This window comes from Hyposmocoma kahamanoa, unplaced genomic scaffold (genome assembly GCF_003589595.1).
Source record: "Hyposmocoma kahamanoa isolate Upper Pololo Valley unplaced genomic scaffold, ASM358959v1 93, whole genome shotgun sequence".
NCBI lineage: Eukaryota > Metazoa > Arthropoda > Insecta > Lepidoptera > Cosmopterigidae > Hyposmocoma > Hyposmocoma kahamanoa.
The window spans coordinates 19,241,395-19,268,745 of NW_020654810.1; the positions used below are offsets into that span (position 1 = coordinate 19,241,395).

The following is a 27,351-nucleotide window of genomic DNA, read 5'->3' on the forward strand; positions in this document are numbered from 1 at the left end:
TTTGTTTATGCGTTATTGCTGTGTTTTATTTTCATTGAAATTGCATACATGTGGCAAGTTTTATTGAAATTTTGTACCGGAAAGTGGATGTAATTCAATAGAGCGGGTTCATCCCCTAATTTGCCACCCTTAGAGTTGGAACATTTTCTTCAAATTGTTAATAGGTCCACTACCTACCGAGGTACTCCCTTTCCAATAAAAAAGAATCATCGAAATCGGTTCCCAAGTGTCGGAGTAATCGCGTGTCACACACACACACAAAAAGGGAACGAATTGAGAACCTCCTCATTTTTCCATGTCGGTTAAAAATTTATAAAAACTGATATCGTAAAGATTTTCATTTCTCCTCAATCTCGAACATTTCTTTAAAACCATGTCTTGGACAGTGTTTTACTTACCGCGTTTTATTCTCGCTTTCCAAATGTTTCATAAATTGTTCAGATGCTGAATGGTGATCCACTATGGACACATTGTCCCTGTGAAAACTATGCAGAACTGCAACATTTACTTCGACCAAAGCTCGATCTTTCCAAAGGGTTGCGTAGGAGTTTGTGTCTAATCCCATCTTGATTGCTACTTTCTGAAATATGTATAAGAGTGAATAAGAAATGAGGTTTTACTTTTCGAATATATCTACATTGATGTTAGGAGAACGAAAATTTTTCGGTACAATGCGTACAATGCGTCACGTCACCGTTCTCAATTTGATATTACACTACATGTGCGTTAGTATACGTGAGATTTTTATATAAAGTTAAAAACTGAACGGCTTAAACGCTTGGTGGGAAGTGGTTGGTGGGAAGTAGTGATGTGAGCATTACTGCGTTCCGGTTTTGAAGGGTAAGTGTGCTTGTGAAATTACAGGCACATGAAACTTGTCAACCTATGTCTCGGGGTGAAGGACACAGTAGCTGTGCCCCTCAGATCTTTGCGATTTAAAGCTCTGAGTGGCACTGCAACTGTTATGGAGTGGCGTGTGGCTTACCATGAGGCACACGACTTGTTCGTCCCGTCATTTGACATTATGAAAAAAAGCGACACGTCTGTCCACGGCAGTTGCAGTGCCATTAATTACAGCTTTAAATGGTAAAGATTGTTTGTGATATTTTACTAACGAAGTTAAATAGTCTATATTTCAGTTAAATATAACTACTTGTGGCCTTACTCTAACGAGATTCAACCTGTCTGTATGAAAAGATTTGTACTCTTAAATATCTAAGAGAGTACCTTAAAGTAAAAACGTCACTTTTAGGATGCTCTCGGAATAATAAAACAAAGGGTACCTCAGTAACATTTAGCCGATAAGTGTCACAAAGATTCCGGCACCCGATCTCGGTGCTCATGTACCACCCGTTGAATGCAGTTGCTGTAAATTCCAATCCTCCACAGTCCAGTTTCATGTTGGACACGGCTGGCACCGCGTACCACCTTAAATCTAAGTCCTTGAACCATTCGAACCTGTTGCAAAAAAAGCTCGTATCATAAAGCGTGAAATACACAGAGACCGGTTGCGAGCCGGGCGCCTGACCCGACCTTTGCCCGTCCCGCGTGTGCGCGTGGTGTTGTCGTTCATATAAATACACGGAATTACACCCCCCGTGCACCCGAACCGACACGCGCCCGACCCGCAACCGCTGCCAGTGTGTTTCACGCTTTAGGACATATAAGAGAATATAATATAATAGAATAGAATAGAATTCATTTATTGTGTGAATGTGGCGAACATTAAGGTCTTATGAACATAATTACAGTCCTCACAATCTACTCACTACGGGCGTACAATGTTGAAAGTACAGTTTAAAGTACAAATTAATTATAAAATCAAAATAAACTAAAAAGCATATTATTTAATTATTACGTTAATTTAATTTCATTAATATTTATTAACATTAATAACAACTTATAATCAAAAAAAATCATTCAAACTGTAAAAACATTTTTTAATTAGAGATCGATAATAATTGAGACTATCAACGCAAAGGTGATGTAACCTATGTACTTTTTTTCTACATATTTACTTTTAATGGTACTACAGTATACAGTTATAATTAATTTTTTTTATAATAATTTATTTTAATAATTTTTTTAAATTTTTTATATAATTAATTTAAATTAATTTTTAAGATACCAAATATCGGGTAGAAGTCGTGCAACTGGTCGTAACCGACACGCCTGTCCATACCAGTTGTAGTGCCAGTCAAAGCTTTAAATCGCAGAGAACCGAGGGGCACTGTCACTACGCCCGTTACCTTGAGATTTAAATTGACATGTCCCATGTGTCAGGAAAATTACTGACACCAGCATCCATACCCTTCAAAACCGGAACGCAGTAATGTACACATTACCGTTTGGCGGCAGAAATAGGTGCAGTGGCGATGCTTCCCTAGACGAACTCTTTCGCAAGGTGCTTTACTGCTATTTGTTTTGGATGCTATTTTCATGTGTAAAAAATATTTAACAATTTTTTTTTATACGTACGTGAAAATAGCATCCTAATATAAAATAATGTCAAAAAAAGCGGTACATCACTTTTGCGCTAATAGCTTCAATAAATTAATAAAATATGTAACAACCGTTTTATATAACAAGCCATGAACGGAGCTGCCAAATCTAACGACTACCACAAGTGAATACAATAGCTTAATGTTACACTACACCTTTTTAAAAGCGCTAAAGAATATTATAAAGTTTAAATGGAAAAATCGTGTTGGCATTCTCAGGCATGTCCGTTAAGTCACTGTGATTGTAGTCGATTTACGAAGCTAAGAGGTATAACGTTACAATATATATAATAGGTACTTAGTTCATACAATTTTCAGCTACACGTGTGACGTAAATAATAGGGGTTAAAGTATGAAATTGCCGATTTGTACTGAAAATCTAAATTGTTTATTTTTTAAATTTTTAACAAATTTATTTAATCAAAATAGTTGCCATTGTTATCTATACATTGCTGCCATCTAATGGGAAGGTTATTAATGCCTTTGCGATAGAACTCCGACGATCTAGACTGCACAAACTGTGTGAAAGCATTTTGTACTGCCTCCTGGGAAGAAAACTTCTTGTCACGTAGATAATTGTCCAAATCACGAAAAAAATGGTAGTCCGTTGGAGCAAGGTCTGGTGAATACGGAGGATGACGAATGGTTTCTAACTGCAGTTCCTAAAGGGTCAAAATGGTTTCTCGTGCTGTGTGAGGTCTCGCGTTGACGTGGAGCAATAATGGTGAAGATCGATTCATGAGTCGGGGCTGTTTTACTGCTAGTTTTGTCAACATGGTTCGGAGTTCGGCACAATAGACATCTGCCGTTATTGCTTGACCAGATCGGAGAAAACTATAGTGAATAACACCATGCTGAGACCACCAAACAGTTACCATTACCTTTTTATTGGTAAGTTTTGCTTTAGGACACTGTTGTGGCATTTGACCTGGGGTCAGCCATTGCATTTTTCTTTTCCGGTTATCATAAAGAATCCACTTTTCATCACATGTTACAATTCGATCCAATATTCCTTCATTTCTGTACCGGTTCAACAAGGCAACACAAGTTTCAACACGCGTTTCTTTCTGCAGATCAGTCAAATCATGAGGCACCCATTTTTCGTATTTTTTTATTTTATTGGTTTGACGCAAGTGAGTCAATATTGTGGGTAAGGTAACGTTAAACCATGCCGCTAATTCCTGGGTAGTTTGACTAGGATCGGCTTCCACTATCTCTCTTAATTCATCGTTATTCACCTGTGTGGGCGGTCTTCCTCGTGCCTCGTTCTTTAAGTCGAAATTTCCATCACGAAAGCGTTTAAACCAAAATCGCATGGTGCGTTCATTAGTAGACTCCTCTCCAAACGCAGCATTGATATTGCGGGCTGTTTCTGCCGCGTTAGTACCGCGTCGGAACTCGTATTCAAAAATCACTCGAATTTTCGCAGTATCCATCTTTCTAGGAGTCTACTAATGAACGCACCATGCGATTTTGGTTTAAACGCTTTCGTGATGGAAATTTCGACTTAAAGAACGAGGCACGAGGAAGACCGCCCACACAGGTGAATAACGATGAATTAAGAGAGATAGTGGAAGCCGATCCTAGTCAAACTACCCAGGAATTAGCGGCATGGTTTAACGTTACCTTACCCACAATATTGACTCACTTGCGTCAAACCAATAAAATAAAAAAATACGAAAAATGGGTGCCTCATGATTTGACTGATCTGCAGAAAGAAACGCGTGTTGAAACTTGTGTTGCCTTGTTGAACCGGTACAGAAATGAAGGAATATTGGATCGAATTGTAACATGTGATGAAAAGTGGATTCTTTATGATAACCGGAAAAGAAAAATGCAATGGCTGACCCCAGGTCAAATGCCACAACAGTGTCCTAAAGCAAAACTTACCAATAAAAAGGTAATGGTAACTGTTTGGTGGTCTCAGCATGGTGTTATTCACTATAGTTTTCTCCGATCTGGTCAAGCAATAACGGCAGATGTCTATTGTGCCGAACTCCGAACCATGTTGACAAAACTAGCAGTAAAACAGCCCCGACTCATGAATCGATCTTCACCATTATTGCTCCACGACAACGCGACACCTCACATAGCACGAGAAACCATTTTGACCCTTCAGGAACTGCAGTTAGAAACCATTCGTCATCCTCCGTATTCACCAGACCTTGCTCCAACGGACTACCATTTTTTTCGTGATTTGGACAATTATCTACGTGACAAGAAGTTTTCTTCCCAGGAGGCAGTACAAAATGCTTTCACACAGTTTGTGCAGTCTAGATCGTCGGAGTTCTATCGCAAAGGCATTAATAACCTTCCCATTAGATGGCAGCAATGTATAGATAATAATGGCAACTATTTTGATGAAATAAATTTGTTAAAAATTTAAAAAATAAACAATTTAGATTTTCAGTACAAATCGGCAATTTCATACTTTAACCCCTATTACATCGTCGTAGAACCTCTACGAGAAGGTGAAATGAATGATTATCACTAATTAGGGGATCACCACACTAGTTAAAGCGGAATCGGCTGAATATATAATAAGATTCCGGTTGACATTCAAAATTAACATTCACGAGATTTTTATTAAATAAAAAATTTGTAAGTTATTAAAAAAATCCAATGAAACATTCGATCAAAATGCGACATCTACGTCAGTTGAGGCATCTGTAAAGATGGGCTGCGGTGAAAAGGCTTTTTAAAAATCTCTCGCTAGATATCACTAGAGGTGACGAATGCCGAAAGCCAGTAGAAAGATCTATGACAAAAAGTCATGGGAGAATTTCAACAGCTCGTTAACTTGACCTGTGGCTCAGTTGGTAAGAGGAATGCTACAATTCAAGTCCCACCGAGCCAAAGAAATTTTTCGATACTTTATACTAAAGGTTACTTACAGCTTCTGTAAAGGTTATTTAAGAACTTGGATAATGTAAATCCATGGCAGTGACCGCATTTAGCTATTGGAGGTTGTTTCGATCAAGGATATTTGAAATAAATATTGCAAATGATAATCTACACAAATGTTTATTTACAAAGAAGAATCCCTAGACTTTCTTGCTTTCATTCTTCTTAAGGGAATCTGCCTTACGGATGAGAAGCTGTTTAACACGTTCCCTCTGCAGCTCGAAATCAGAAATGGACCCCTCACGTGCAATTTTTTTTCAAATTTGTTGAAATTGGTATATACATATATATTGTTACATTCATGGACAGAAAAATTATTTTCAAAAATCCTCATCCCATTTTCACGTTTTTCCCAAGTGCTACACATGTGATGCACATGATAGGTAGTATTTATATTTTATAGTCAATATAATTGGGCGTTAACTAACGCCATCTATAAATTCCATGTTAAATTTATAAGTATGGCCACCAGGTTTCTCGTAAAAAAAATATAGATGCCTCTGTAAGTCCCTTATTTTAAACGAAACTTGTGAAATAAGGTTACTTTCCTAAAATACATAATATTCAGTCATTTTAATGGTTTCATAATTCTCGTTTGAATTAATAATGACTATCTGAAATACATCACAATGTATCTGTTATAGTTTCACCAATGCATTTTGAAAGGTTGCCTTTTTGATCAAATTCCATTTTGCTGTTATATTATGGTATGTAAAATTAATTATATTTTGTGAAATATGATAACTACGACGTGTATATATAGTGGCTACACTCATTAAAATATTCTTGAAGTTTTTACTTTATATCTTAGTACTGTATAATATTTATTCAATGTTCAACCAAGTGTACTGAACAATGCTGCTCTGTGATTGGACGATATTATGGTATATAAAATTGATGAAATTTGCAAAATTAAGATAATTACGAGATTTATATAATTATTACAGTAATTAAATATGTATTGCCTTTGTTACTTTATACCTTTGTAATGCATAACATTTACTACTTATGCTCAACCAAGTGAGTCAAGAAATACTGCTCTGTGATTGGACGGTATTATGGTGTATAAAATTAATGATATTTGCTTAATTAAGACAACCTATGAGGTTCCTATAACTGTGATAGTTCTTAAAATATGTTTCAACAACTTGTTAGGTAAAAGCTTTCATTCTCGTCAGCACTGTACAAATGTAAACGATAATTATTTTGTGATTGGTCAAAATAGTATGTATGTATGAAGGAATTTTAAAGGAGGTTTTGAAAGGTATAAAAAGGAATGTAAAGCTGGAGGAGGCGGAAAAAAGTGCCGAACCGAGAACCAGCTAAAGTTAAGTACCTACCTGCTTTGTAACTTGTTCTATTGCTACTGTCTAATTGTGTTGTGTAAATATAAGTATGGTCTCTCTGCTTGGTAGCAATAATGTAAATTATTGCTACTACGCATTGGCATAGTTTATGTACCTAAATGTGTGATTAGTCTTGAAATCCTTTATAAGTAGTTGTTGTTTTAACTTGTCGAATTTTAATTAATTTCCTTTTTCTAGCACAGCCATAATTTAAACTTTTACTTTGTTTATCCTGTTTCTCAAATTATTTATTTACTACAATTAAACAATTAAATTATAAACAATATTGTTTTGTACCAACTTTATAAATTAAAACTGAGTCATGTTTTTGAAAGTATTGCTTTTCATTTTGTTTTTAAAATTAGTTCGCAAGCAATTTTTACTATGTACATCTAATTTTGTACTACCCTCTAATGGAAATAAATTTGGTTTACTAAAATTATGCTTTTCAATTTCATAGAAGTTTAACATCTTTATAATAGAATCTAGTAATTAGTAGACACAAATATGATTTTTTTCTAACACACGCTCGTATGAGTTCTTTACTTGATGCTACATATATGATGCACGCAGTGGTAGTTTCTTAATTTTATTCGGTTTATTATTTGTTTTATGATTTGTATTTTTTATAATTAATCCGCTTATAACAAAAATATAATTTAATAATTTTATTCTTTATTAAATAAATAATTCTACTTAATGCATTCAATATATAATTCATGCTCGTTTAATAATAGTAATTTTGACAGATTTTTCTAAAATCTCTATGGTCTATGTTTAGTCTATGCCTTGAAAAGATAGAAGAGGCTAGTGAAAGTTTGTTATAAATCGTTAAATATTATACAAAGTCGACGTTTATCATGTACCCTCAAAACCACAAAGTAAACTGATTACGCTGTCTGCGCCGGAAGAAATATGAAAAATTCTAGAAGAAAGTGATGGTGAAGATCATCTTTTGGACGAATTTGAGAATTCTTTAGAGAATTAGAGTATTATCATGTGACGTATACGTCCTATACAAATTTTGTGCTAAAAAGTCACCCGGTACCACATGCATGAAGTCTCTATTTTCTTTACTCATACGTGCAAGTAAATAAAAACGATATAGCTTACACGTGCAAATTAAAAAATATCTATAAGTTTCAAAGGGGTCGTACATTATATTTTGATGCACTCACGTATTGTTTGTAACTTGAAATGCATCACAAGAAACGTGTCAATATGACGATTCCAAGTGTAAATTGCTTACCTACGAAAACAAGACTATTTGACTTTTACTGAGTTGAATATCCAAAGGTCGCTTGGATAATACTTTTAATTTGAAAATTCTAAATTTTGTTCTGCTAATAGTTTTAACAAATGATCAAATTTTAATCGATTTTAGGATTGCGTGGACTTAAAGCTTTTTCTGACGGGCTTAATGCGATTCCGTGTAGATAAATGTGGTGAAACCCTTACAGGTTATAATTATTAATACAAAGTCGAACCCTCAAAAAAAATCCTTCTAATATATCGTGTCAGACGCTATACCAACTAAGCCACGGAACGAACACACAAATTTTTCTATGTTTGTTGTCGTGTCTTTATATTTGGGGTTTTCCACGGCTTTTTAGCCGTAGCGCCATCTATGGAAATCTTAAGTATTTCGTCACCCAGTTAGATACCTTTACAGCTAGAGATGTCGCTATTCATTGTATTTAAATTTTATTGAATTGATATTCAATTATTTTTCAAGTGAAATTACTACACTAGTTTGTTATAATTATTAACACAAAGATCGAACACTCAGAAACCCTTACAGGTTCCTTACCGCGATATGAATTTACAACGTTTATTGTATTTTTACTTTTTTTATTTAATTGTAAAGTTGCAAATTATGAGTTGAATATATCGTCTCAGCTGTCTTAAGAGTCGAGAATATCTCAGCTCGACTTCATTTTTTTTCCCGTACTAAGTCGGTTCTATTGTGCTGGTCGAGCAGCAGGGACACTGGCTTTATTTGAGGTTCTTTTTTACAAACGAAATTAAAGCCATTTGAAAAATCTATATCGTAGAGCGTATATTACATGTGTTCTATTTAGTTCAGGTGATATAGGAAAAAAATTGTTAGTATATTCAATAGGACATTACCTATAACGGTTTTCTTGTACAATTTCGAGGTACGTTTGTGTTTTTTCTATCGTGAAAGTTTTTAAAAATCGTGTTTTCACACCATATACTAATCAATATACATTCTCAATTTTACTATAATTTTTTTTCCAAAGTTAAGCGGAATCAACTAAAGCCATTTGAGGTTGTATCCACTGTTAAATCGTTTTGTAAATTTAAGATGAGGGTTAGATTGTAGTCAATTTTGTAGTCTGTATTTATCGCTTTCTTTGGTTTGTTTAGTTTTAAGTACTATTTTCAATCGTATGTGTTATATTTAAATTTTACTTTATCTTTAAGTTTAATTTTAAATCTTCTTAGACGCTTTGGCTGACGCTGTTAATAATATTCCTTTATAATTAAATTAATTATGTCAAACATGTTCGGAAATGTTTGTTGTCACATTACCTTCAAAAAACGAACACGGAGAGTTTGTCATTTAGGGACCATGCGATTACTTCCCGGCCAAGGCCTTCAAAGTAAGTATGAAAATCCAAAGCTGTCCACTTTACTGAATTTTTAAAATCCACCTACTAATAATGACTTACGTAAAAAGACAAAAGAAAAACTCGTACAGCGAACTGCCAAGTGTTATTAAAAGTACCTACCTCCACCGCTTATTATTATTTTTTTAAAAAGGTGGTAAAATAAACTAAAATGTTTTGGTATTCTTTTCTGTTTTTTTTTGGCCTTTTTTCTATGTTCGTCGCGAAAATAAGTGCTAGTGAGAAGAGCGATAACGAAAATAAATAATTATGGATACACAAAAAACCGCATCATCAGACGTTCAACAGACGTTATTAAATGTGCTTGGAAAAACTATGTCAAATATTACTTTTAATTTTAATTAACATTTTTTTAACTTTTTTATTATACATCTTCTTCTCGTTGGTCTTCTATTATTTCCTCGCATTGTTTGAGAAAACTATATCATTATAATTATAAATAAGTATAACACTATATAAGCCTCGGCGAGAACGGAGATTGCTTGTAGACCTCGCTGTACCTCATACTAGTCCAGCAATCCCTTACTTATTATATATATTTATTTGTATTTGTTGTTGTGTATGCATCATGTCGGCTTTCCTATACAATAAATCAATAAATAAAAAGTCCAGTCAAACTCTGACCATGCAATAGGTGTAACCATTTTGAAACATCGTATCGAAAATATAAAGAAGTCACACCGTGGTTAGAAATCTGTAACTTGGGGTAATCATGTCGTCAGTAACCATGTAAAAACCATTTGGCGAAGTGCTGGTAATGTAACTTGGTTATGTACGGGTAACTAGGGGAAAAAACCGACACGCGAGCGCTACCATGCAAACGAAGTTTGATTCCACTTTGAATATTAACTAATCGAAGTCAATGACATACAGTACAGATGACCATGTACAAACTAATATCATCAAAATGATAAGGGTCGTCGCTTGTTTTCTATTAAATTACGTAGTTTCGAAATTACACGGGCTCAAGATTTCGCAATCATATTAGAGCCAGCAATTCGTAAGCTTTTCAAGATATTTTTCTAAAGATTCTAAATTTAAAATAATAAGAATTCAATATTTTTATTCTTTTTATTTTAAATTTTAATTTGTCACAATCAGTTGTGACCATGCGACCAGTGAAGAGCCCGAAACTTTGATTTATTTTGATTTGATTTTTTTTGTTCCAAAAACAATAATTCGTTGTCCTGTCACACGCCCTAGAAACACTCGGTGTGTCCAACAGCTGTTTTCATTCGCTATTTTTAAAATTTATAAAAAGGTACCAAGAATTATAAAAATTAAAAAATATCTATTTTTACCAACATCGTTAGGAACACCAAATGTCTCTAGGATGCATGATGGGTTCATTTCGAATGGTTATATTATTTGAATTTTGACTAAGTATCCTTTAAGATACTTATTCGTTAAGATCGATACAACCTCCAATAGTTTTGGTTGGTTCGGCATACGTTGAATCAATCACTTTGGAAAAAATATACAGTGAAATTATATACACTGATTATCATATGGTGTGAAAACACCATTCCCAAAAATATTCATTAAAAAAATACAAACATCGAAATTTTACAAGAAAACCGCTGTAGTCAATACACAAAAGATTTTTTGAATATCATCTGAACTAAATAGAAGACGTATATGCAGTAAATGATATACTACTCTGTCAAGAAAGTACCGGGAAAAGATCAATAATACACAAAATGTCTATTATTCATCCAAATTTATTTTATCACCTTCAAAGTATGCTCCTTTAGAAACGATACACTTGCGCCAACGAATAATCCATTCATCAAAACATTTTTTAAACGCTGCTTCCGGAATTGAGTTCAGTTCTCGCCGCGAATTCTCGCGAATTAAGACAAACTCTTTGTTCGATATTTTTGTCCATTATGAAATTCGCAATACACACTATATATGATATTACTAAAACCAGCACTGTATTTTATATAAATAACAGATGCAACTCCAACTCCGCGCCAAAATGGAAAACAGTTGTGCCAATCTAACAACTACAAAAAAACAAAAATTTGAATTTGGAACCATAAACAAATCATCCATTCCCGATACTTTTTTGACTGAATGTACATTTTTCAAATGGCTTTCAATTCATATGTAAAAAAATAAATTTTGAAATAAAGCCCCTGCTGCTCGACCCGCGCAATAGAACCGATTCACGGGAAAAATTTGGATTGAAGCTGAGGTAACTCTTAACGCGCCTTGCTTTGCAGTCTTCTCTTCCTCATACAAGAGGCCGATTTATCCACCCGCATTTTGATGGCAGTACCGAGAGTTTATAAGTCATATATTCCTTAGTTCTTATATACCCACCCGTAATCACCGTTACCGAGCCATTACGTGCAATTACTGGCCACGAATCTTCTTTAAGAAGATGGTTTGGGCTAGGCTAAGCCATATTGGCATAATGGGAATTGGAGACCTTTATAATACATTTTCCAAGCATTGGAAACGATCTTCGGCATGCACGTTTCACGATGTTTTCCTACACAAATGTGTCATGTAAACTAAAATCATAGATACATGCCGCTACCGGTATTCGAACTGTCAACTTCTAAATTAAGAAACAACCGTTCTCCTACTGGGCTACCACAGCTCTTTTCGAATGCAAATTCCATAAGGCATTGAATTACTCTTTATTACGTTTTCTTTCGGACTGTACCTCGTAAATGCCATACTTATAGCTTAAAGTACGTGTCAATTGAATTTCATAAATTGTGTTAAGTATTTTCAAGGAGAAAAATGTTCATATACAAAGAGACACAGATATGTCACTTATACTATTTGCAAATTCATTTAGAACCCGTAATAATATGTGCCTGTTTGGAAACCATTATCATAAATATTTCTTGTAGGTTTATTAGTATGGCAAGACTAATAAGAATCGAGAAACTAATTTTATAAGCAAATATATATTACAATCTACGACTGAGTTTATTTAGAATATTTTGAATATGTGCGTAGCTTCTAAAATAATAAGGTTTTGTGCGTGTTTATACGCATATTTTGGTATACCGTTTTAATTCAAGTAAATACGCAATGTGTGTTCTGAAAAAAATACTTACAGAGGATGTTCTAAGTTGATTTCCATAATAATGTCACGTGGTAATTCGAAGAATTCGGGATCTTTTCCATCTGCCGATAGTACTAATGGTAGTACATCCCATGCGGTCCGTTGAGCTGGCTTCCAGCCTAATTTAATGCATATCTGAAATATTCATTATTTGTTTGAAATTTAAACTTTGGTCAACGTTTTTACACTAATATTGAAAATCACAATGTTTCCACTAGTTGTTGTAAAGTAATTATTAAAACAACGATCGAACACAAAGAAAACCAGCGCCTTGACTGAATCTCTCCCAACTGTTATAAAATAGAGCCAGCGAAGTAAGTAAGTATTTCTTTCTCAAACATGCTCCGAAATGTTTGCATTACTTTCAAAAAATGAACGCAGAAAGTTTGTCATTTAAGGTCCGTGTGACTTCTTCCCGGCCAAGGCCTGCAAGGTACGTATGAACATTCATTACTGTCCACTTCTCTAAACTTTTAAATCTAGTTACTAATCAAGAACTATATAAACAGGCAAAATGAAAACTCATACAGCCAACTGCTCAGTGTTCATGGTTGCAAGAATTAAAAAACCTGGCTGTACCGCTTACTTTAAAAAAAAAATAAAAAAACATTTAAACTAAAGTGTTTTAGTATTCTTTTGCTTTTACGTATTTTTTGTATTTGGATATAAGGTTATTGGTCGCGAGAATGAGTGCTAGTGAGAAGAGCAATAATGAAATTAGAGTAATAGATGCACATTCAAACACATTATCAGAAGTTCAGCAGACTACTATTAATGTGCCAGGAAAAACAATAACATTTTCTTTTAGCGATTGTCCGAAGACATTAAATAATAATAATTAAATTAATAATTAATATTTTTCTATTAGTCTTTTATTCTTCTCTTTTATTATTTCCTCACATTGTTTGAGAAAAATGCTACACGTGACTCGGCGGGAACGGAGATCGCTTGACTCGTATTAATACAAGGGCGCGCTGGCGCTCGCCCTTGTAACTCATACTCGTCCAGCAATCCCTTACTACCGGGCCTCTGCAATAACGTACTATTTATATATGACGCAAACTACAAAATCGTAATTTTTGTATATACATATTTGAATCGGGAAGATGGAAAGTGATTATAATTAAACCAACTATAATGTTTGGACCCCTTCTCACCTCAGTGAATTCTACCCGAGCGGGATCACCAAGTATAGACCCGTCTTCCTCAACATAACCAGCATAGGCGATGAGTTGATGGTTCCATATTCTGTAGTCGTGTTTGCCATCAGTCCTTTGGGGAAAGATGGTTATTGCTGCCCTGTGGTACAGTTTATGATTAAAATTGGGTTAGCCGAAAACACCGTGCGGTATTAAAGTATAAATGACAAATATCTGAATAACTGAATGTAGAATATGCTACACGGACAAGAGTACTGTGTTTAAACAACACGATTAATGTTGTTTTCGGTCTCCTTTGTACTTCTATCTTCCCCTTAATAACTTTTGAAAATTAGTAATTACTCATTTTAGTCACACCAAAATTTATTTAGCTAAGCATATTACAATATTGTTAATTAGATACTAAAAATGTCACCGAAACATTTTTGACAAATAAAAATATAGTTTTCTATTTGAATTAATTAGCAAATTCTTTATTTGAATTAATAATCATTATTTATTTATTTAATGCGGAAGCAGGGCGGGAAAATTAATTTCATGAAAAAATATTCAATGAAAGCGTGGCTATTTTGCATGATTTAACCTCCACTGGGTTCGCAGAGTAGCAAATTAAAATTACTTCCATTTTTATTCTATTTGAATTAACTTCACAAATGTATAAATGCACAATACTTCTCAGATACGTTGTATCTGTTGTTTTGCGAAATATTAAACATACAATTGAAGGTTACTTTTAATCTACTGTCGGAATAGTGTTCCAAATGAGAAAATAAATATCTGCATACATATACAAGGAATGACATCGGGCGGTTAAAACCACCAAAGATTAATTAATCACTTTTTCGAATTTATAACGAAATTAAGTGAAGTCGTAGATTAAATATATAATGTATAATAATAATATAGAATAATATATAATATAGATTCGTAGACCTAGATTAGTAACATCGTAAGTAACACCTTTTTTTCCGTGACTTTCGACAAAGCACGATAAATTTACCAAAAATAAAGTTTCAAGTTTTTTGGTACTGTCTGACACGTTTTCGATCTGGTATTTGGTAGTGAGATAGTAAGTTTAAAGGTGCAAACGTCATCTCTGGCTACTCCCGCGTTTTGCACAGAGTTGTCGTCGTTGGGAGTGATCTATTTAAATAGTTTTATTTTTATATTTGAAAGCAAAATCTGACGAATTAGTAAAATTCATGGAACTTTTTGCTGATAGTAGTTTACAAATAACCCTGTTTAATAATAATAAGTAATATCCCAATTAGTTAACATAAGCTTTTGCTTGAAGCTCATAAAAAATATTAGTTTTGATGAAAGATCAATTATCTACTACGTTTTTTTTCATTGCGCCCATAGAACTTCAGCTTCCTAAGTGAGTAGTTTTATTTTACGATGCAACAAAATTATTTCCGGAAATCCGGAATTCGTAAAAGTAATTAATTAATATTCGGCGGTTTTAAACACGGAAGGAAAAAAATGGAAGTGCCTTAAGCTTAGATTACTACCAGAACTGCTGCTGTCACCAAAACTCAGACATTCGTAATTTGAAACACTATGAAATGTTCATAATGATTGGTCGTATTTTCTAATTTAAAAAGAATGAACTAACTCTGGACTGTTTTGAAATTTTAACCTGTTGGCATATCATTGAAAGTTCAATTATTCCAAGTTATAGCGTTTTTATATATATATTGAAACTTTAATCAATGTGCTGCCATCTAGCGGTCAGTAGTTGAACGATGACGAACGATTATCGAGGAAAATTCGAGTTTGTTTACTTTATTCTCCAAAAAAGGAGCATCCATATTGCAGTGGCATAAGGTTTACTTTTGTTTCTTGTAAGAAAAAAATTATTACGATAAACAGAAAATTATTTTATCAAATTTACATTTGATAAAATTAAGTAAAATAAGATTTAATAATAATTCAACACTACCCTGGATAATATTACAGGTATGACCACTGACTTACAATTATATGGACGTCGGGTCCGCGCTAAAAAGTGTCCGAACTTATAGGGCGTCAAAATCGTATACAGAGCGTCATTCACGTTTTAGTCTTCGTTTGTTCGACTCACAGCGAAGCAAACAAAATTAGACAATACTGCGATGACATTACAATTTAAATTCAACGTTTTAGCTTTTTCATATTCCTTTACATGTCACTACGTTTAAATAGGTTGACTTGGGACATTTTTTTCGTGGTTTGTGTATTAGACCCGTCGTCCATTTATTTTTAAGTCAATGGGTATGACTATAATTTTTGCATTCCAAGTAGCAAAATAACGCATTTTTCTACGATTTGAGGTCTTAGGCGAGATAATTGACACGACCATAACGTATGTACAAAGCGAAAATGGCGAACTGAGCTTGATTATATGGAACTCCACATACTGTTATCACACTTGACACGCTCACTTGACAAGCACTTCTACTGTATTTATGGTTCTGTAGTTTTAACCGCTCTATGTTAGGTACTCCTTGTAAACATTATATGTATAATAGACATTTATCTACTCATTTGGAACACCCTGTTCCGACCATTGTAATAATAAATATTTATTATAAATTTGAAATTAACAGATTTTAAATAGTTATATTCTGTTTTTTAAAATAAGTAGCATGAATGACACACTAATCGCACGACAGTTAACCGTAGACAAATAGGCAAGAGTTAAACACTTAACCATTAGTTTAAAATTTGCATAACACTTAAGTTATTTGCTCAAAAATGTACATTTGGTATTTAATTTTAATATGAAGCACTACAAGTTTTAACGACCTAACCAAAAGTAAGACATGATGTAAGCCACTACGCATTGATGATGTAATTAGTCGATTAATTATTCTACCGCCGTTAGTTGAAAGGGCGCATTAGACATTGTTTAAAAAAAATGTTATGTATACTGCCGTGATCAGTAAAACTAGGCCAATCTGTCATTATTTTTATTTTTTCCTAGATCAATATGGTATGAAGTTACCGCAACAGAAAAGTAGATGTTTTTTATTTCATTTCTTTAAACATTATTTTCTCAGTTTTGAGATTTGACCCAAGCGCCCTTTTAACTAACCACGGCGGTATTGATTTTGATCGTTATTGTGCATGACTTAATGCTTTACTCCATCCCTTACAATTAACAACAAAGCAGAGACACAGTCTTGATTTGCGAGCCTCAGCGATGACGAAAAGACGAACAAGAGAAGTGGAGACTACTTACCGTATATTTCCTTTATTGGTGGCATACTTAATATGAGTGCAAAGTGCTTCGAACATCCCTCTTGCTGTCGTCACCTCTCTGCAGTCGAAAATCTGTAGCAATTTTTTGAAATGTCAGTGGTCATAACGGTTGAAACCTTTCTATGTTTTTATACACTTGAAGATAGGCATCAAGTATGCTAAGGGTGAGCACAGATCTAGCGAACGCGCCGCAAATTTGCCTGTTTGCGAAAGGCTCGTGAGCTGAACACGTGCATTACGTTGTGCGACTATCCGCGTGTCGTTCGCGCGCTGTACTCAGCACGCGTACAAAAACTTTTAAGTTTTTGTTTTACTATCTGACGCTTTTTAGATCTGCATTTGGTGGAATAAGTTCAAATCTGCAAGTATCCACGACCACTCCCAGCCGATGGTGGGAGTAGTCGTGAAGGACGGTGCCTGCACAGAGCATTACCGTTTAGAGCGATCTATTTAAATTTATTTGTTTTTGTATGAAAATATAATGTATCGAATTATCAAAAGTCATAGAACAAAGGTTGTTATTTATGATGTTAGTAATATAGTTCTCCGAGGTTGTTCGTATTTTAAAAATAACCCTGTAGATTACTAGACGTACTCACATTGTTTTTGTTTTATTTTGCTTCAATATAATATGTAGCTCCATTTACCATAAATACACGTAACTTTCTATTTTGATCGATAAAGCTGTTAACATAGTTCGTCCGAATTTAAATTTCATACTGTATATTGTGACGTAAATAAGTCCATTAGTGTTGTGAGTGATTACATAAATGTACCATAAAGCCAGATGTTGTAAGTTGTAATGAGGTCCCGTTTCGAAAGTTGTCAAGTCTTTAGCTGTGTGCGCCTAATTAAAAGTTCTACATGTGGCTGTTACCAAAGAAATAGCAAAGCCCCTTACGAGGGTTTTATGTTGTCAAAATATACAAGTCAACTTCACTAAACTGGCAAAACGCTTCAAAGGACAACGTCCTCCTCATGGAAGAAGTGTATTCATTCAAATAAGTTGTACGTAGGACATGTACTGTAAATCGTTTAATAAATAAATTGTATGTTATCATTAATTTATTCAACGAAAACTATATACTCCTATAAGTAAGAGAAAGATTACACAATAATCTTAATTAACGAATTTAAAAGCTAAATAATTAGGGCGCCTTCAAATTAAATGCTTATGCATTGCAGCCTTGCCACTACTAATTTTCACACAATATTTAGAAGCGCAATTGCAGCCTCTATTGTCGTGACACGCACGCGCCATTTTTGCAGTTACAATAACTGAACTAAAAATTTACTGAAGCGCTAGAGACGCGCCACTAATGCTATTTTGTAGGTTAATTCATCACGCTTGCTTGTGACCTACATTTAATTTTTTTTTATCACGTCAAGTGATGGTACGAACAAGTAAGTCATGCGCCTGGGGGTAAACGATACGCCTGTCCATACCAGTTGCTTTGGCGCTCATATATTTAAATCGCATAAATCTATGGAGACTTGCCACTGCGCCTTGCACCCACGCCAAGTTGCAAAGTCCCATGTGCCTGTAATTTCTAAAGTTGAATAATGTTTTTCAAAAATTTTTTTACACCACTTGTTCGAGCCGATATCAAGGTCACCTACTCACTCACTCAAAATCACCTACTCTCATTTCCTTTATTTTCCATTTAATTTTATATTGCTATCCTTTTTACCCTGCTGCAAGTGAACTAGTTCGTAGTTGGGACAGGCTACAATTAAGGATAACGTGCGTCCGTCTTGGACCACCCTTCGACGCTCGTTTAGGTTTGTAGATTCACTGCAGTATTTAAAGACTTAACGCACTCTGATTAGTCTTAATTCGCCGTGTGTGAAATACCGTTTGTGTTATGGTGCTGTATTAAACTCTATGCAGTGATAAATCAAGTGATCATTGTCGTAACTGGTAGCCTTCTCTGACCGCCACTGCGCCAACGGATCCGCCACGCGTTCCACCGCATTTGTCTAGTGGAAGTTGAGGAAGAACGCTGCTAAGGACAACATACGAGCACGAAACCTACCTCTAAAGTCAGTGCAGCATAGTTCTGTTGTTCAGCAAGCCTTTTACCTGCCGATTCGTCCTTGCTATATATAGTCCACTTCTCTACCTACCAACCACCTATCAACCGTCTGGGCCACGTACATCACAGAACTCTGTGATAGTAGTACATGCTAACTTATACGCAAAGAGTTTGCTCGAAGAAAACAAACTGATAATTAAATATTTAAAATCTCTTTTCTTTGTTATAATTATTAATACAAAGACCGAACACTAAGAAAAAATTTCTTCGATGCAGCTGGATTCAAACAACGCCTTGACTAACTCTCTCTTAACTGTCAGAGAATCGTGATATTAATTTATTTTATTACACGAAGAGTGCGACTTGAGGCCAACAAGATTTACAATCAATAACAAACAATTTATATCATTAATTATTAATACAAAGATCGAACGCTAAGAAGAAAATCCTTCGATCCGGCTGATTTCGAAACTACGTCTTCCAGCAAACCGTGTCAGACGCTATGACAACTAAGCCACAGAATAAACCAGCGGACCTTATGAATTTTTCTATATGCTTATTGCAGATCTTTCTTTTTGGTTTTTAATGACTATTTTGCCGTGTGAGAAATCTGTGAGAAATATATTTCTCCATTCAGGCATATGTCTTGTAATTCTTGATGCAAAACATATTTCGGTAGAATGATTTTTTTTATATTGTTTAAGGTTTTTTATTATTGTATTTACGTTAGTGTTTTTGAATGAAAAATCTGTACACGTGTGCGGTAACCCATACCTCGCTATTTTCGTACATTGTATGTGTAGTGAACACTTGCCTATTTTAGTCGTCATCATTTAGTGCTGAGTATTTTTTTGTTTTCGTTTTTATGTGATACAAAATGTTCATACATGATATTCAAGCGGCACGACAATGACAAACTATTAAACAATGTTATCCCATTCGTAAGCCAGCCTTAATAATACAATGTACATTTGACGATGTCATAAGCTACCTGACCTCTTAGCCGACTGTTTAGTTTTGAGAGCCTTTATACGCATTCAACAGGAAATTGCAAAGGTGTTCCAGCTTTTTGGTTGAAATTTGTATTTATGTAATGTAATTAAAGATTAAATTGGCTTAAAAAGTTTCTTAAAGCGTCATTCTCTAATAATGCAATGAGGAATTCAAACCAAAATGTATTTAACGGCTCATTGGTCAAAGGTTAAATTTGTTTAATACTTTTCTTCACACTGACTCAAATTGTAACAAAATGCCTCTATATTATTGTTGAAGGTACCCAAATATATTCATTTTATTACACTTATTTTCCCTTAATTTACGTGTGGTTTTCAAGTATTTGAATAAATTGGGCACTTATATCGGTCCCTGTGGGACGCCCTCCAACATTCCGAGGAAATATTAGGCAAATCCACGTAAGTGAATATTCAACGTTAGCTTGGTTTATTTTGTGTATTTCTCTCATTTCGGGCACAGCCAACCCACGCAGGTATTTAGTCAAGACTACCTTCAATGAAATTCGCTCAGATTTATTACATTTTTTTTAATTAAACTTCAACAAACCTTTTTTAAATAAACTAATTTACAAAGCTACGACACCTGTTCCCAACCTAGGTAAGCACTTGAAACGCAAATTCAATTTCATTATACTTATGAAGATCTACATGGAACATTCCATAATATCATTACCTGTGATAAGATTCCACATTTCGAGTAAAGCGGCGGTAGATCGGTGGCTTGTATAACTTTTTGTTAATATTAATTGCGTTATACCTTCATTATATTTTCTTTTTTTTCATACATTGTTTACATTTAATAAAATTGTTATTTTATATATTATGTTAGAGAAGTTGCAACACTCATGCAAATATGTTTAGGTTTAAGAGTGTAAAGTAAAACCGTGTTAATGTTATTGTAATTATTAAATAAATATAAAAAAAAACTACGTTCATCGACTGTTTTGTGGAATTTACAAAGGCATTATAACTATGTACTCAGGCAGTATATTTAAAAAATTTTGTTAAATTGCGGCTACAGAAAATTTGGTTATTATATGTAATAACATATGCAATACGCATGTATAAAATTTACATATTCGTGGATCCAAAAACCGGCGATGCATTGGCACGAGAATGAAAAAATGGTGTTTCCCCAGGGACCTTACCTTGGACGGCTGTTATTTAATATAATTCGCCGTGGTTTGGATAACCTATGTCACAAATTCGTTAAAATTGATTTTGACTTTTCATGTAAGTTTTTGTGTGAAAACAATTTATTTAAAGATATCGCCAAAACAAGCTATTCTCATAATAGTCGTTCAACCGCTAATAAACGAAGACAGATGTTCATAGTTTTATATTGCCATATGTTAGTCGCATTGTAAACAAGTCGTGGGTCCCCAGTAACCCAATTTCGCTATTTGCGGTTGAGTAATCGGCCCTATCTTTAACTTTTTCATTCGTGGGGCAAACAATTTGCTTGAAATATGCTTGCCTTGATACCGTGGGTTGAATTTTCTTTGAAAATCTAATTTGAACGCCGTCAGTGGCATCTGTTTTCCTGGTTCGGAGGGCAATACATTATCTGTGTTATTATTAAAGTGCACAATTGATGTATAATCGGTCTTTGATTGTATCATAGACAAATTAAATTTTGATTTTTCCATTATACCAGTCAAAGCAACTAGAATTATAGACATAAAGAAGCTCTATCCGAATACGTTAATTTTAAGTTTGTTTTTAATTACTAATCTAGATGTAATTCAAACAAAGAGTATGGTATTGATTATTTAGAATCTCTATTACTCCTCTTGCTAAAAGCTAAATTCGTTCGTACGTATAATAAAGACGCATATGATCATATGTCAAAAGTGCTGTTATCACATGAAAGTCATAAAAAATATACGAACTACATGAAGTACATTCAGCATAATATGTGAAATTTTGTAATTGTCCTATTTAAGCATTAAATAGTTGTGGACTAATTTCGGTCGTCGAATCTTTAAACCGCTTCCCTGAAACGTTGTCATTTACTAGATGTGGCCTTATGAGACCAAGGATGCGAATTCGATTTTCAACTCGGGCTTAAGTATAATAATTTCTTGCTAGCTTTCTTATTATTGTCTATAAATGTGCTACATTACCTGTATTTTCTTCCATTGAATTCTTCCAATACATCGTTGAGCGTTCCGCCACGCGGTCTTAGCAGCAAACACGAGCTCTGGACTTTTGAGCTGATAAGTTCCGTGTTCTTTCAATTCTTTTCTCACTTCTTCCAATCTGTTTGTATAAGCCTTGGAGTTTTCTCTGTAAAAATTATATTATATCAAAGATCTAGAAAGGGATGCTTTAAATGGTCTGGATATGTGGAAAGAATGAATGAAAGATGATTGATGAAACAGATTTATAAGGCGAGTGTGAGCGAGGACGTTGGTAAGGGCTATCTGAGGCGAACCTACCACAATCAAAGAAACGCCAGGTCAAGAGTACCTTTAACCGAGGAGTATGTATTACAGCACTGTTGCGTGATGATGAGGAGAAAGATGCGTGTCAAGATCGTAGCAAATGGAAGGCTGTGGTCTCTCTCTACTACAGCGTGAAATGTGTATGTATTATAAATACTCACTATTTCTAACCGACTTTACTACGAATGTATTTTATATCTTACTCAATTACTCTGACATTTTTAAATCGATTTCGAGGATTATTTTTTTGCTAGAAACTTTTTTGTACTCCCGTACCTCAGTAGTTGTCCCATCTAAATTTGTAGAAAATATTCTACCGGAATCCGGTTTATTAAATTTCATTCACTTTCGTAACGGAAACGGAATTTTTATTGAAATTGGTTATCACGGATTTCGATAATCATCGGATATCAGAGCTTTAAATCACAAAAATCTTATGGGCACTGCCACAGTTGCAGTGACTGCACCTGTTACCCCAAGACATAACTTGACAGTTCCATGTGCCTCTAATTTCACCAGCACCCTTACCCTTCTAAACCACATTACTGCTACCAAAAAGTTAGTATAGAGATCTCAGTCATAAAATTATTTTTTATACTACTTCCACTTGTCCGATCTACTTGAAATTTGATCCGATCGACTTGAAATTTGTTCCGATCGACTTGAAATTTGGTCCGATCTATTTGAAATTTGTATACTATGGAAATCAAATAGCATTACAATAATAAACTTTGATCTGATACTGTAACCAAGACAATCTGCAGACTATAGGACTCCTTGGCTACTTACAGTAGAACTATCGTGTTTGGACTTGTTTTTATAATATCAAGTGATGAGACGAACAAGTCGTGTGCCTGATGGTAAGCTACACGCCTGTCCATAACACTTGCAGTGCCACTCATGGCTTTAAATCGCAAAGATCTGACGGGCATTGCCACTGAGCCCGTCGCCCTGACACATAAGTTGACAAGTTCCCATGTGCCTATAATTACACCAGCATCACCACCCTTCTAAACCGGAACACAGTAATGCTAACATTAATGCTTGGCGGCAGAAATAGGTAAGGTGGCAGTACGTCCTTGGACGAACTCTTTCACAAGGACCTCTACTGCTGCTAAATTACAATCGGCTCATTACAATAGTCTCGATTAGTTGTTAGCTTACAGACTTTATTGACATTTGGAGAACACTGATTTGTGTCGGGGTTTTCAATTTTAATTGAAGTTTTATTTTCTTATACAGATGACTATTTACCTTCGTATGGATTCAAAATATTGTTTGTAGAATGATTGAGCCTCCTCGTATACTTCGTCTGAGGACCGTGGCGTCTCTCCCCTACTTGTATCTCCAGTGTTCATCACACTGCCCTGGCATACTCTTTCTGTGCAGTGTGCATTCTGTAAAGAAGTTGTATAGAATTACTTAATTGTATTATTCTTTAATGTACGAACAGTGAATTAACGAAATATTTTCTATTACACATTAAAAATTGAAATGACTTTATTTACCAGTAATCAATTATTTATCTCCTCAACATTATCTCCAATGAATCCTACGCCAACTTACTTTTTGGACCTGTTCTTTTTATTTTGTTTCATTTTGTGTTTTTTTTTTACGAATTTTATACCAGTAATCAACTATTCAACTCTCCTCAACATTATTGATATCTATATTTTCCACAAAATTTGGGGATATTTCTTTACTAATGTAAATAAATATGGCCGTTTACAAAAATAACAGAAAATGACCAAAAATAAAATTGGCGTATCGTTATAATTATATTGTCATACCCTACTCTAACCATTTACTTAAATGATTGTAACATCTATGTACATATGGAGAGCAATAAAATTATTGAACTTTGAGTAATGTACGTTCATAACGCTAATGTAAACAGGCGGCTTTATTGCTGCGTAGTATTTAAAAAAAAAATCATTTCAGTCATTATTCCGTATGATTTAATAATAGAACATTTAAATATAGGGTTGGTATTAAGAAGAAATGAACATGAATTCGAACCGTCCAGTTGAGAAGCAACCGTTCTCCAACTGGACTAACACCGCTCTTTTTCCCCCTGAACTAGTTTAGTGTATTATCTTTGTATAAAAACAAAGTCATTGTAAAATGTGTCATTTCACTATTGCAAGTCACAAATCAGGGATGTCCCAGTATCAGTGTGACTAAAGTTGTTCTAGGGGCACTACCTAGAACACTCCGACTAAAATTAATCAGTAGGGCGTCGAACCCGGAACCTTATGTAAAATAGTTTTCCCTCAGCTTTCAAGCTATAACCGAAAATAAATAGCATTTGTTACCTACCTTTATATTCTATTATCCTTATTAAAGAACAAATTAAAATATCCTTAAAGAAAACCCACTAATCAAAACCCCCGACGCAAATAACGAAAATTAACCGGAAAAACAACGTCTTTATTTTCCCAGCTGAAGCACGAGCCATGTTTTATTTGAAATATTACATTAATAAACCAAGTAAGTCAAGGGTTAAAAATCAAATTTATTTCGAGTTTTGTTTCTTATTATTATGAATTTGCAGTTATGATAAAAATCTCTATATAATTTAGGTTGACTGTACTTTCTTACTGCACTATTGTAGACCAGGAGTCTAAAGACACAGGACTTTCCTAGCTTAGGCACCTGTCTCTCACAACGACTAAAGTTTAAGCTCGATTCCATTGCTTTAAAAAAATATATGTGGGAGAAAATAAACAAATATTATTACTAAATTATTACTACACCCGTGGACAAATTTAGAGCATCGCTAAAAATAGATTTCATTACGATAACAATGTTTATATAAACCACTGGCCACACATTCCAGAATATTTAATCTATAACTACACCAATTGCCTTGTCTCAAACTAGGGAAAATCCTGTACTATGAATATCACAGTATCGAATTTCACTCTACGGCACTTCCCAAAACATCCAAATTATAGCCAATTTAGTTCATTTCTCAAATTAGTTCTACCGGGAATCGAACCCGGGACCTTCCGGGACATCCAGCGCCTACAGTGTACACCGTAAGGACATTGAGGTCGTTGACTTTAAATTTGAAAAAAGAATAATGATTCGATGATCAAGCTTTTTTTAGGATTCCTCTTAATATACTTACAAACCACTGGTAACGTAACGTTGTGGTATCGAAAGTAACCACATGTTATCAAAAGTGGCAACGTAATATCTAAAGTAGCAATATAGTAACAAAGTACCAGTAGGTTGTCTAAAATAGCAGTACGATGATGTTTACCTATGCATATAATTATGAAACGAACGACAGTCCATAGACAACTTTAGTGATGTCCTCGATGTTACCAAAAGTCACGACATGTGTATTGCTTATCGTAATTATATCAGTGATTCAATCTTTAGTCAATACTTACAATCGTGACTAATTTCTTACAATAATTGAAATATTTCATATATTTTATCTTTACCGGAAATTTTTTAGAACACATAACAACGTATAGTTTAGTTAACACTTAGTCACAAAAAATAACAAAGAGCATTATATCTTTAAACATAATAAAGTAATATATTTATGACTCTGTTATTTGTTTTTTGTTAGAAGGTCCATGTCGTCATTATGCATTACCAAACCATTGAAAAACTCTGGTTTGTACGTATTATCATGTAGACACTAATTTTTTGTCATGAAGATCTTTACTTTATGAAACTTCAGCGATATTCTTAGAAGGTGACGTGAATAATAGAGCACTAAGTTAGGACTTGTTGAAAGATTTATTATATTCTTTACAATGGTATAGGTTGTAATTTTTAAGTGTATGAATGTCCCGATGTTTGACCACCATGATATACAATTATTTTTGTAATATTATTCCACTAGTTTGTAATAATTATTAATACAAATATCGAACATTAAGAATGAATTCCTCCGCCTGGATTCGAATTTAAGTCTTCTAGCAAACCGTATCAGATGCTTTGCTAACTAAGCCAAGGAACAAGTTAGCGGATCTTACGAATTTTCCTATGTGCTTGTTGCCAATCTTTGCTTTTCTCCACTCTGTTCACTCGTTAAAAACCAAAAACAAGAATCTTACGAAGAAAAATTCGTAAGGTCCGCTAGTTCGTTCCGTGGCTCAGTTGGCATAGCGCCTGACACGGGTTGCTGGAAGACGTTGGTTCGAATCCATCCGGATCGAAAGATTTATTCTTATTGTTCCATCTTTGTATTAATGACTATAACAAACAAAAAACTTATTGAATATGTAATTGTGTTTGTTTTCTTCGACCATAAAAATTTCTTGCGTATGAGTTAGCGTGTAATATTATCACTGAATCCAGCCCGATCGAAGGAATTGTTTCTTAGTGTTCGACATTTATGGAAATGTCAACTTATGTTTAAGAAAAATATTTTTTTTTATGAAAAATAGTGATAGGCATAACTTTCTTCACTATTGTCTTTATGTCACAAATTTATTTAAGGGTAAGTTAGTGTATACGTTTTTATATATTATTATAATAAGACTGCGGTTGATATTCAAAATTTGCAATAAACAGGCTGTAAAACTATAGTGAATCGATACTTGATAATATGGTAAATACTTGTGTAATATTTGAAGTAAACATTGTAAATGATAAATATGAACAAATGTGTATTTGCAAATAGCAACCTTAGAATTTTTTACTTATTCTTGTCAGGACAATAATCAATAGTTTAATCATTGTAACGATTTCAAGTGTATTTTTATTTGATTTCAAGTAATTGTTTCGGACGGATGTCGGACGGAGATCGAGAGTAGACCCCCAGTTCCGAATCCGTGAAATGACGTATATCCGTAATATCACAGGTGTCCAAAGTATCATTTACCTCTAGGTGTACAGTCAAGAGCACATCAAGCTTAACACTTTGTACTTTTGACCGTTCTTATCGTAAGCGGCATAGAGTTGTATTTAAGCCTTAAGTGTCAAGCTTGACGT

The 27,351-nt window shown here is 34.3% G+C and overlaps 1 protein-coding gene across 2 annotated transcripts in view; it reads right to left on the reverse strand.

Annotated features, from left to right (window-relative positions):
* Nucleotides 1-27,351, reverse strand: part of LOC113237070 (nitric oxide synthase-like) — an 80,344-nt gene that overhangs the window by 9,298 nt on the left and 43,695 nt on the right. For both annotated transcript variants that reach the window (XM_026473329.1, XM_026473328.1), the window contains 7 exons: nt 23,647-23,789; nt 22,072-22,234; nt 16,877-16,968; nt 13,651-13,792; nt 12,486-12,628; nt 1,284-1,458; nt 399-580 (listed from right to left, as the gene is read on the reverse strand). In XM_026473329.1, coding sequence (XP_026329114.1) covers nt 399-580; nt 1,284-1,458; nt 12,486-12,628; nt 13,651-13,792; nt 16,877-16,968; nt 22,072-22,234; nt 23,647-23,789 — 1,040 coding nt within the window. The remainder of the gene's footprint in view (nt 1-398; nt 581-1,283; nt 1,459-12,485; nt 12,629-13,650; nt 13,793-16,876; nt 16,969-22,071; nt 22,235-23,646; nt 23,790-27,351) is intronic.